Raw genomic sequence first — 12,841 nt, 5'->3', positions numbered from 1 at the left:
AAGTGAAACCGTCGATAAGGGCGGACTACTGTAATAGTTTCATGCTTATGAGATAATTATTGAGGATAAGAATCTTAATGATTAATAAAATTTGCTGAGGACTAAGGTAGATCAAGGCCAGAAGGTGTGAATAACTGTACTTTTTTTTTATGGAAAATATATGGTGGGTGAAAAGGAAGAGCATGAACCCAGTTAGTGAATATAAGATACAAAGTAGTTTGCAGTTCTTTTATGGAGTATTTTTTTCTCTGTAGATTTATTGTTGATGGTTATTTCTTGAGCTCTGAGATATTAAGAAAGCATGTTTAACAAAGGAATTCATTATTGTATATAATTTTTAAAATTTTGAGCACAATGATCTAAAAGCAGTTAACTTTTAGGAAACACCAGTCAGATCTAGTCCCATCTGAAGTCTAGAATTGTCCAAATTGCTTACTTGACTAATTCCCCAAGAGTGGGTTTAGAGTAGGTACCATTACATTCTGTTAACCGGGAAATAACATTGAACCTCAGCTCTTCATCTAATTGGAGAAATGAATTCAATTAAGAGACAGAATTTTGTGCAGAATGAAATAGCAAGAAGTTCATTAGTAAAAGAAAGTACACTTCGAGACGTGGAGACATGGAGCAGGCCGACCCAAGTGAGGGAAGCAGCCTTACATTGTGTGAAGGCTTTTATTTCTTTGGGTAGATTTGCCTCCTCTCTCTCTTCTCTTATCTCTCTCTCTCTGCCTGAGGTGCCTGGTCCTCTGGCATTTAGCAATGCATTTCTTTGATTTAGGGGCATGTGTAAACACACTCCTTTGATTTAGGGACATGTGTAAACACATCCCCTTGGTTTGGGGGAATATGTAAACACATCCCTTTGGGGTATGTGAAAACCTGGAATCCTGCTGGGCAGCTACAGGTCTTGACCCAAGAAGGAACTGCAGCAAGGGGCTTTTTTTAACTCGGGCTAGGTCTCTTTTTCTGCTCATTTCTATCTACCTACCTACCCTATCAATTCCAGTGACCTCAGGGATTTTCTTTCTTTCTTTATTCATTTTTTAATTTATTGGGGTGACAATTGTTAGTAAAGTTACATAGATTTCAGGTGTACAATTCTGTAATACATCATCTATATATCACATTGTGTGTTCACCACCCAGAGTCAGTTCTCCTTCCATCACCATATATTTGATCCCCCTTACCCTCATCTCCCACCCCCACCCCCCTTACCCTCTGGTAACCACTAAACTGTTGTCTGTGTCTATGAGTTCTTGTTTCTCATTTGTTTGTCTTGTTCTTTTGTTGTTTTTGGTTTATATACCACATATCAGTGAAATCATAGGGTTCTCTGCTTTTTCTGTCTGACTTATTTCCCTTAGCATTATACTCTCAAGATTTTCTCTGATTCAGTTAAGAAGGAAACTAGATGTCACTCTAGTTCTATGTGTAATAATGTCTTGATACGTAATAGGATATGTGGGAAACGACTAAAATCTGCCCTATTCGCCATTCTATGCCCACTCTCTGGCATAGGTGGCACTCAATACATACTGACCAAATAAATGCATGCATGTAAATGTTATCATGACTTGCTTATGTTGTAGGACGATTTTCACAAATATTCCAAGATATAACTATGTGGATCCTGATTTTGCATATACTAATTCTGAAAAATTGGAAAAGCAAGCACATAAAGACCGTTATGCAGAATACATTAAAACTTCAAGAAACATGCGGAAACAAAGGAAGAGGTAAAGTTCACTTCCTCAAACAGTATGAAACGGATCATGGTGCCTATAGAACCAGAATTTTTTTCTTTACTCCTTGGTTTCTTTTTAGTGATTTAAGTGACTTTTTCATGCATGCAAATAGTAAAACCTTGAACTACTTTAACTGCAATTATTTACTTTCTTACCTTTCATTGGGGAAGGTCTTAGGTGGGTTTCCCCAGCAGCACATTCTAAGACAGGGATGCCAGCACATGAAATGTTGGGGGAGTGTTTTTTCAGGAGAAACCTGTACAGGGCGAGAGAAGCATGATAGGGCATGGAGGGAACTCAGAAATGATGTGTTTCAAGTAAAGTTTACAATCAGCCTGATGCTTGGGGCCTCTTGAGCAGAAATTATATCACAGTTTGTTCTTGTCTTAAGCCAAAGGGGCTTGTTTTTTGTGCTTCATATCAGTCATTGACGATGAGCTGTTCCAGGGTGTGGTGGGATGGGCTTAATGTCTGTGAGGAGATGTTTGAGAATGGGGTCTCTGTAGCAGAAGGCAGTTTTAAGCAGATAAGGGCGTCAGTCTACTTAAATGGATCTCAGTAGGACAGCAATAGCAAGCACTGTGGGGAATATTTGGGTTCACAGATGTATTTTATTTTGCAAAAGACTTAACCTCAATTAGTTATTATTATGATTTCAGTAGGGAAAACATGAATGTGTATGATGAAACTGACACAGAACTACAGGCAGCATCAGATCTAAAGGCTCTGTCACTGTCAGTTGCGCAATTAGAAGAGGACCTATGTTCAGCAGATTGTAAGATTAAACCGTATCAATTGTTGAGCACCAACAAGATAGAATCCAAGGAGGCAGAGGCTCGGGACAGAAAGGCATGTGCCATATTTTACATTTGATTATGTCATGAGAACTCTTAAATTGCCTTTTGCTAATATTGAACAGTGAAATTTAGAATAATGTGATTTTTCACAGATTCTCAAAGAGCTTAAATCACAGCCATCTACGCTTCATGAAAAACATGATTGCAGCTTAAATTTGACACCAAAACAGATTCATCAAGTAATCGTTGGTAAGAATTTATAAAAACATTTATAATGTCTATTTTTTAAACAGATTTATTGAAGTATAATTTATATTCCATAAAATTCACCAGTTTAAAGCAAGCAAGTCAATGAATGTTAGTAAATATACAGATTATGTAATCATCACAACTCAATTTTAGAATGCTGCCATCATCCTCATAACCATAGGCAGTTACTCCCACTTCCCACCCCTAGTCCCAGACAACCATCAATCAGCTTCCAATCACGATAGATTTATCTTTTCTGAACATTTCGTATCAAAGGAATCATACAGTGTGTGTTATCTCTTACATTGTTCCTTTTACTTAGCTAATATTTTTGAGGTCCATCCATGTGGTAGTAGGTATAAATATTCTGTTCCTTTTTATGTCTAAGTAGTATCTCATTTTACAGGAACACCACATTTTGTTTATCCATTTACCAATTGATAGACATTGAGCTGTTTCCAGTTTCAGGCTGTTGTGAATAATGCTGCTGTAAACAATCACATATAGTATAATTCTTTGCATGAACATAGGTTTTCCTTTCTTTTGGTTATCTTCCTGGAAGTAGAAATGCTGGGTTGTATGGTAAATTTATGTCGAACTTCCAAAGAAACTGCTTGGTGATTGCACCAAGTTGCAGCCCCAGCAATAATATATGAGTGTTACAATTTTACATTCTCACTGGCAATAGTTATTTTCTTTTTTTGATTACACCATCCTAGTGGGTGTGAAATATTACCTCATTGTGGTTTTGATTTGCATTTCCCTTGTGACTAAGATGTCGAATATATTTTCATGTATTTGCTTAGAGAAATGTCTATTTGTTTATCTTTGGAGAAATGTCTTTTCAGATTCTTTGCCCAATTTTTAATTTGAATATTTGCCTTCTTATTATAGAGCTATAAGAATTGTTTATCTTTTTAGGATACAAGTTATATTTTTTTATCAGATATATGATTTCCAAATATTTTCTCTAAGTCTATGGCTTTGTTTTTTCATTTTCTTAATAATGTTTAAAGTGCAATAGTTTTAAATTTAAGTGTAATTGAATGTATCAAAAATTTGCCTTTAGAGATCATGCTTTTGATATCATGCCCTAGAAATCTTTAGTTCACTCAGGGTCTCAAATGTTTTTCCCATTTTCTTCTAAAATTGTCATAATTTTTAGATCTTATATTTAAGACTAGAATTCCTTTGGAGTTAATGTTTGTTTATGGTGTGAGTTGAGAGTCTAAATTCATATAATTGTATGTGGATATTCAATTGTCCCAGCACTATTTATTGAGAATACTATCATTCCTCATTGAATTGCCTTGACACCTTTGTTGATAATCAGTTGATTGGATATGTGAAGGTTTATTTTATTTCTAGAGTCTCGATTCTGTTCCATTCATCTGTATATTTATCCCTATGAAAGTTCTACACTGTCTTCAATACTGTAGCTTTACAGTAAGTTTTGAAATCTGTAAGTGTAAGTCCTCCAAATTTGCTCTTCTTTTTCAAGATTCTTTGGCTCTTGTGGCTATTATTAGTAGTATCTTGTTAAGACTCACTTTGTCAGTCTTGTTTCTGGATTTCTGTCTTAGTATTTCTGGCTCCTCTGTCTATTGTTTGCCCCAACCAGTATTGAAACCTCAGTTATGATGTTGACCAACTCTGAATGGTTGCCATTGAGGTCATTATTATTTTGATAACACCCTATGCATGAGTTAGGAAACAAGTGACAACTCCTTAACTTTGCAGGGGTGTTGCACTCTGCCCCTTACTGTGTCATTTTCACCAAGCCCATTACAGGATGATTATGGTTAAAGAAATAATGGCTATACTGGTCTGAAGAGGGAGTTTGCATTTTCTCTTAGGGAAGGTTAGGGTGGTCCCCTAGGGAGAACCCAACACATAAAACACTAAATACAACTCTGATATTATCCAGATTAAAGGTGACATCCAAAGAAGTGTAAGGTCAGAGGCAAAGCAGTGAGAGGTGATTAAATATCATTTAATATGTCTCTGTTTTGTGGCAGGCATGTGATAGGTAGTGTGGGCTTTATAGCCCCAGTAATTTACCTTTTACTATTGGGCGCTAAATGCTCTGCGTCTTCAAAATTGTTGATGGAGTAGTCAGTCATATGAGGTTGGACAATTAAGTTCACGAACTCATCCTGGAAAAAGTGCTACATACCTCATCGCTGAATATTACTATGGTCACCTTCGAAGTACTCCCCTTGGGAAGCTAAGCACCAACGCCAGTGCCTAGTCCACCCTTCAAAGCAATTTTGGAACTCTTTCTGGAATGGCTATCAGAGCTGTCATCATATTACCCTTGATGTCCTGAATGTCATCAAAATGTCTTCCTTTCAATATTTCCTTTATCTTCGGGTAAAGAAAGAAGTCATTGGAGGCCAGATCAGCTGAGTAGGGAGGGTGTTCTAATGCAGTTCTTTGTTTACTGGCTGAAAACTCCCTCACAGACAGTGCCGAGTGAGCTGGTGCATTGTTGTGATGCAAGAGCCATGAATTGTTGGTGAAAAGTTCAGGTTGTCTAACTTTTTCCTGCAGCCTTTTCAGCACTACCAAATAGTGAACTTGGTTAACTGTTTGTCCAGTTGGTACAAATTTGTAATGAATAATCCCTCTGATATCAAAAAAAGGTTAGCAACTTCACTGAAAACAAGTTTGCGAACTTAATTGTCAGACCTCGTATAAGCAGATCTATACAGACGCAAAAGAAGCAAAGGTTGAAAACAGTGTCTGGTGTCTCTTCTCCAACTCCTCCACCAATTTCTTGCCTTCACCTGGTACCCTGGGCATTTGCAAAAAAAGCCCTGTGGGGAGAGGACCCCAGTTTACAAGATCAGCAACTGTAATGTTGGGAATTTTGGATCAGTTGGAGGAAGCATGTATGGAGGTGGCAGTTAATGAAAGGGGCAGGAAGGGTGTAGGGGAAACCTAAGGCAGATTAACAGGAGAAAAACAAATTTACTTTTGTACGAATGGGAGCCCCATAACAATATGAGACCTAAGAGCAATTTGGCAGTTGAGTTTTATATGCCATCCTGCCGTAAGAAATAGGATGGGACCTGGGGCTTCAAAGGGGAGGAGGGCAATTCATAGGACAAGAAGAGCAGATGTTTGGTAATTGGACGTTTGCCCTGCCATACAGACAGATCAGTCAGATAAAAGTTATCTCTGGTAATAGCTCTCTCTGAGCCAAGCTCCCTATATAAATTCTTTCAGGTGGGTAAAGGAGAGGTAAAAGTTTTTCTTGAGTCTTCTGGGTCTTGATTGTCTTCAGCTCAAGTGGCATATTTTGGGACCACAGAGTCTCCTCCCCTTTAAGGGTCACTCTTTTATTCTACATCTGATAGAGGCTTTTTTAGCCTCTGCATGGTACAGGGACTGGTATTATCAAAGGAGGTTGTAGTTTCAGAAAATTTTGCTCTATATTTATGATATTTTTTTAAAATTGAAGTGATTGTCAGGAGAAAATCAAGCATTTGGAGATCAGTTGAATCAATTAGTGAATACTATTATAGGAGTGCTCATTACAATGGAAGTTGTGCAAAGTATTGCTGGCTTCATCAGCATATGTTCAGTCATTTTGGTTTGAAGCTACTTTATTGATGCATATTATAAGCCAGATGTTGTATTGAACAATTTGCAAACGTGATCTCATTTAATCCTTTAAGTGACAAATAATTTATGAAGTAACCACTTTTATTTCCATTTTAGAGACAGTAAGGTGAAGCCCAGAGAGGTGAAACACCTTAATCAAATTGCTCAAATGTTTAGTGCGAGCGAGTGGATTTGAAATTAGGTTTCTCTAGCCATATTTTCTATCTCTATTTCTGTTCCCCTTCCTCTTTCACAATCTATATTTTTCTCTATTATCTATGTACCTGTAGATTTTATGACAATTTCCTTTTTCTCCACCTCATCATACTGATAAGTCGTAATACAGAATTGTGCATCTGTTTTCAAAAACTACATTAGTCTGCATTTTTGCTTTGTTTGATTTTGTTTGTACTGTCTTTGTTTAGCATTAGAGTAATGTTGGCCTCTTAAACTGAATTGGGAAAGTTAGGAAGTGTTCACTCTTCGACTATATTCTAAAAGAGATTGAATAGAATTCTTTGTATGTTAGACTTCTTCAGAGAAACCATCTGAGTAAGGACATTTCATTTTCAGATAATGTTTAATGGCAAATTCAATTTCTTTAGTAGTTACAGGACTATTCAGATAATCTACACCATTTTAGGAGAGTTGTGGTTGCTTGGATTTTTTTTTTTTTAAAGATTTTATTGGGGAAGGGGAACAGAACTTTATTGGGGAACAGTGTGTACTTCCAGGCCTTTTTTCTAAGTCAAGTTGTTGTCCTTTCAATCTTAGTTGTGGAGGGCGCAGCTCAGCTCCAGGTCCAGTTGCCGTTGCTAGTTGCAGGGGGCGCAGCCCACCATCCCTTGCGGGACTCAAGGAGTTGAACTGGCAACCTTGTGGTTGAGAGCCCACTGGCCCATGTGGGAATCGAACCAGCAGCCTTCAGAGTTAGGAGCACGGAGCTCCAACCTCCTGAGCCACCAGGCCAGCCCGGATTTTTTTTTTTTTTTTCAGAATTGATTTCTTCATTTAAGATGTCATGTTTATATCCGTAGAGTTATTTGTGGCATTCTCATATTATTTTTATAATGTCTGTATCAGCAGCATCTGCAGTGATACAGCCTTCCTCCTTTTTGACATTGGAAGTTTATGTCTTCTTATTTTCCTTTTTCAGTCTTGGTAGAGGTTTATCAATTTTATTGTGCATTTCAAACAATTAGCATTTGCTTTCATTGATTTTTCTCTAGGTTTTCTGTTTCTAATTTCAATGACTTCTCTTTTGTTTATCATTTCCTATGTTCACTCCGGATTTTTTCTTTTAGATTGTTCTTTTTTTTCCTTGTTTCTTGAGAGAAGCTTAAATTGTTGATTAAGACCTTTTTTTCATAATATAATCACTTGGTGCTACAAATTTCTAAATTTTTTACTAAGGAGTATTTTGGCTACACCTGCATATCCTTATATATTTTCAATTTCTTTCAGTTCAATATGTCATCTAACTTTCCTTGAAACATTATCTTTGGCTCATGAATTATTTAGAAGTGTGTTACAATTCTAAGATTTTTCTGTTTCTGTTATTGTTTTCTAGTTTTATTCTATTTGGTCAGAGTACATACATACATGGATTCAATTCTTTTAAATTTTTGAAGATCGGTTAAAGTTGACCCTGGATTTAGTCCCTCTTGTTGAAGGTTCATGTGGCTTGAAAAGACGTTGTATCTTGCTATAGTTGGATGGAATATTCTTTAAATGTCAGTTAGATCCCTATTAGTTAATGGTATTAAGAAACTATGTAAAGCTAGAGGGGGAAAAAAAACATTAGAAAAGATTATAGGATCACCCAGTACTCAACACAGGCCAGGAATAGTGACTGAAAGTTCTCACCTGGCAGACAGAAAGAACAAATAAACTTCGTGATTCATAGGGCATTGGGGCAGGGTACTCAGAGGTTCTTGCCTCAGTTGTGGAGAATAATTATTACTATTCAGAGAACTACTCTGGACCCAGGTAGCTTTCATAAAAACAAGACCTGGAAGGATCAGTCTATTTCAAAGTAACTTTCTCCCAGAACAAAGCTCAAGAATACTTATCGGAATATGAAAAATACCCAGCACCTAATGTGGTAAGATGTGCGATATCTGACATCCAAACAAAGACTACTAGACATAAAAAGAATCAGGCAAAACAACTCCTAATAAGGAGAATAATTAGTCAGTTAAACCTATGCAGTATTGATACATACGTTAGAATTATCAGACAAGAACATTAAACAGTTCTTATAACTTCTGTAAGTTCAAAATATTATGCGGATGCAGAAGATAGGCAAAAACTATCCATATGCTCTATAAATTCAACACAATTTCAGTCAAAAGTCCATCAGGATATTTGTAGAAATTGACAGGCTTATTTAAAAATTCACATGGAAATGCAAAGGGAATTAGAATAGTCAAAACAATTTTGAAAGAGGAAAACAAGTTGGAGATAATATACTACCTGTTTTCAAGATTTGTTGTAAAGCTGCAGTGTGGTACTAGTATAAATATAGACACATAGGCCAATAAAACGTAAGTGAGTGTTCAGAAGTAGACCTACACATATTGGACAACTGAATTTTGACAAAGGTACAAAAGCAATGCAGTGTGGAAAGGATAGTCTTTTCAATAAGTAGTACTGAACATAGGAGCCAAGTACCAAACAAACAAACAAGCAAACAAACAAAGTTTGTATCTGTATCTTACATCACATACCGCAACTAAATCAAAATAGATCATAAGTCATGTGCTTCCTTGTAGAAGGAAGCGTAGGAAAAAATATCTGTGCTTATGGGGAAAGCAAAAATGTCTTAGATATGAGACAAAAACACTATAAAAGAACAAATGGATAAATTGGAATTGATAAACTTTAAATACTTATGCTCTTCAAAAGATGCTGATAAGAGGATAAAAACAAAGCATAGACTGAGAGAAAATACGGTTGTTGTGGAAACACAAAATAAAACCACAATGCAATAAATCTATTAGAATGACTAAAATTAAAAAAACAAAAACAAAACAACAACAACAAAAAACAACTCACCATTTCAGTTGTTGCTGGATATGTGAAGGTACTGGGATTTTATATACTACTAGTGGGAATGTGAAATCATACAGCCACTTTAAAACAGTTTGTCAGTTTCTTATACATTTAAACATACATCTATCATATGATCCATCCATTCCACTGTTAGGTATTTTTCCACAAGAAATAAAAGTATATGTTCTAATCAATGCTTGTGCACAAATGTTTTAGCACCTTTAATCATAATGGCCAATACCTGTAAACAATCCAAGTATCAATCAACAGGTGAATAGACAGACATTCACCAGTAATGGACTACTACTTGGTAATGTAAAGGAATGAGCTATTGACACATGAAAAAACTTGAGGGACTCTCCAGGGAATTTGCTGAGTGAAAGAAATCAGAGAAAAACTGGATATGCAGTATTATTCCACTCAGATGAAACCTTAGAAAATGCAAACTGATCTGCAGTGACATAAAGCAGAAGAGTGGTTGTCTGGGAAGGGAGAATTCAGAGGATCGTGGCAGGGGAGAATGTAAAGGAAAGCTTTTTGGAGTGATGGATGTCCACCCTTCATTGTGGTGATTTTTTTCACAGTAGACATGTCAACACTTAGGAAATTCTGCACTTGTAAACATGTATAGTTTACTGTATATCAGTTGTAGTTAAATCAAGCTGTTAAAAAAAGGATAAGACATAATTACTTAAATTATTATGATATAAAAACTAGTCATTTAAAGGGGAAATTTTAAGCAATGTGTCAAGGGAAAATTAGTTTTTGTACATTCTGGATAAGTGAACATAAATGTATTGATGGGAATGGAGAGGGTATTGGAGTATGAAAATACATGTACTCAGATGAGCTATGAGTGCTATTAATTTTGTCAATATAATCAGAATATAATTATATTGAATTTTAGCCAATAATGTTTAAACATCAAATAATGGACATTTAGATAAAAACTTGGTTAATAATTTCTGATATAAATATTTTTCTAAGTACCATTTTTATAAATTAATTGATCAAAATATAGTATGAAAATTTTTAAAAAATGAACACATTGCCAACATTAAACTTAGTAATGTACCTTTAATAATTTGCCTTTCATTTCTTTAGGACCCGCTGTCCTTAATTTTGGTGATATTTGTGTGAACTCCACAAATTATAAACAACTACACATTGTTAATATGCTACCTATGCATATTTTGATCCAGTTAGATGTTAATTTGAAAGAACTTCAAAAAACCAAGCAGTTTTCATGTGTAATACCGCCTACAGCCAGTACGCATATGTCAGTGGTGTTTGAGTCTCCCACCGCGGGAAAATTTTGGAAGTAGGATTTATTTTCAAATTTCTATTTGCTAGAATCAAAGTGCCCTTTTATAGAATATGTTTTTCTTTGCCTCAATAATTATAGTATATATTATATTTGATCTCCAAACATAGAAACTCTATATGTGTATCAATTTGTAGGTTTATAGACTCATATTTCAGCCATAGTCTATCTTTCATGATTATTTTGATGTTTTGCTTACTAAGAATTGTGGATGTTGGTCAATAGTATATTATGTATTTCTACATGTAACTTATTTCTATAATTGCAAGTAGTTAATACCAGTTAAATTTGGGTGCCTTTGTTGTGTTACAGATCTTTTACTTTTACAGTAAACAATATACCTGGTGGGCATATCCTCGTGATGGCGGAAATCATGCCAGTAAGACTTGAGCTGTCTTCCAAGGAATTAGTATTGAGACCACAGGAGTTCTTGCTGAACACATGTTTTAGGGAGACAGTTACGTTGCATAATCGTCAGAATTATTTTGTCCACTTTGAGTGGCAGCCAGTAAGCACAAGCAGAGGGATAGCATTTTTCATTCATCCAGCGAAAGGTAATAGTTTATTCTATTTGTTTGGCTTAGACATTCATTTATTCATGTAGTTAGGCAGTAATCATTTATTGAGTATGTACTGTATAACGGTGCTAAGAACATAGAAGTAAATCAGATGTGGTCATCTGCGCATTTGTTTTTTACATACATAAATTAGATTTAAAAATGTGGATCCTGTGTTAGGGTTCTCCCGAGAAATAGAAACAATGGGCAATATAAGTATAAATATAAATATATACACACATACATATATACACCTATATATATTAAGAAATATATATACATATATTTACGTATATGTGTGTGTGTATATATATACATATATACACACATATATATATACATATATATGTATATATATGTATAAAGAGAGAGAGACTGTAAGGAATTGGCTTATATGATTGTGTGGGCTGGCAAGTTTGAAATCTGGAGGGCAAGCCTGCTGGCTGGCAAGCTGGAGAGCAGGGAAGAATTGATGTGGCACAGTCTTGAATCCAAAGGGACCTCAGTCTTTTCTCTTAAGACCTTCAGCTTACTGGATGAGGCCTCCTACATTGTGGAAGGTAATCTGCTTTACTCAAAGTCTACTGATGTAAATGTTAATCTCATATAAAAAAATACCTTCACAGAAACATCTAGGCTAATGTTTGCCCGCAAAACTAGGCACCCTAGTGTGGCCAAGTTGACAAATAAAATTAACCATCACAGATACTGATGAACCCAATATCTTTTTGTTTAGTTTTAGTTTGATAATGATGATATGATATGATTCTAAATGACTTAACATTTTGTTAGATTGTAAATTATTTTAGAAGAACCCACAAATTCTTTATAGTCAATATTTAATTCAGGTAATACAATCTAATTAATATAATTAAGAACCTAAAACTGTCATTTAAGGGATTTTTTAATTAATAGAAAATAATCTCAGACTTACAGTTTTGATGGTCTTTGTATTTGGTAACTTCTTAACCTTGCTTCTTCCATTCTTTGCAATCGATAATTCTACATAAGGTACATGTTACAAAACGAGCCTTGGTAACTGCTAAACCGTCACTTATCTAGTAGCCTTGGCAGATCATTGTGATGTCCTGTGAGTATCTCATGAGGGCACAAGCTATCATTTAAAGAAATAAAATGGCAAGTTAGAAGTTGAAAGATCAATACAAAGAATATCTTTGTTTTCTGCACATGTCATATACAGGTCAAGACTTTGCAGCTAGATGGAAAGATCTGGGTCCTTGTATCTGACTCATGTGGTGCTTTATAACCAACCAGCTGACGTCCAATTCTGCACGAGTGGAATTTAAAACAAACTTTGGAGTCAGACCTGATTTCAAAACTAGCCATGGCTTTTCACCAACTTTGTGATCTTGAGAAAAGCATTCTATAAGCATTAGTTTCTTTATTTGTAAAATGAAGAGACTACTATATCTGAAAGATTAACTGTATGGAAAACTTCCATAATGACTGGCAACGAGTAGGTGCCAAATGAATAGATAGCTA

The 12,841-nt window shown here is 35.5% G+C and overlaps 1 protein-coding gene across 1 annotated transcript in view; it reads left to right on the top strand.

Annotated features, from left to right (window-relative positions):
- CFAP47 (cilia and flagella associated protein 47) overlaps window positions 1-12,841 on the top strand; it is a 365,678-nt gene that overhangs the window by 40,940 nt on the left and 311,897 nt on the right. Inside the window, exons 11-15 of the mRNA XM_081043051.1 lie at window positions 1,593-1,739; window positions 2,408-2,597; window positions 2,698-2,794; window positions 10,562-10,778; window positions 11,094-11,335. Of these exons, the coding sequence (XP_080899177.1) occupies window positions 1,593-1,739; window positions 2,408-2,597; window positions 2,698-2,794; window positions 10,562-10,778; window positions 11,094-11,335 (893 nt within the window). The remainder of the gene's footprint in view (window positions 1-1,592; window positions 1,740-2,407; window positions 2,598-2,697; window positions 2,795-10,561; window positions 10,779-11,093; window positions 11,336-12,841) is intronic.

The sequence above is a fragment of the Rhinolophus hipposideros genome, assembly GCF_964194185.1.
Source record: "Rhinolophus hipposideros genome assembly, chromosome: X".
NCBI classification, from domain to species: domain Eukaryota; kingdom Metazoa; phylum Chordata; class Mammalia; order Chiroptera; family Rhinolophidae; genus Rhinolophus; species Rhinolophus hipposideros.
This window is presented reverse-complemented; position numbering and strand designations above follow the sequence as displayed.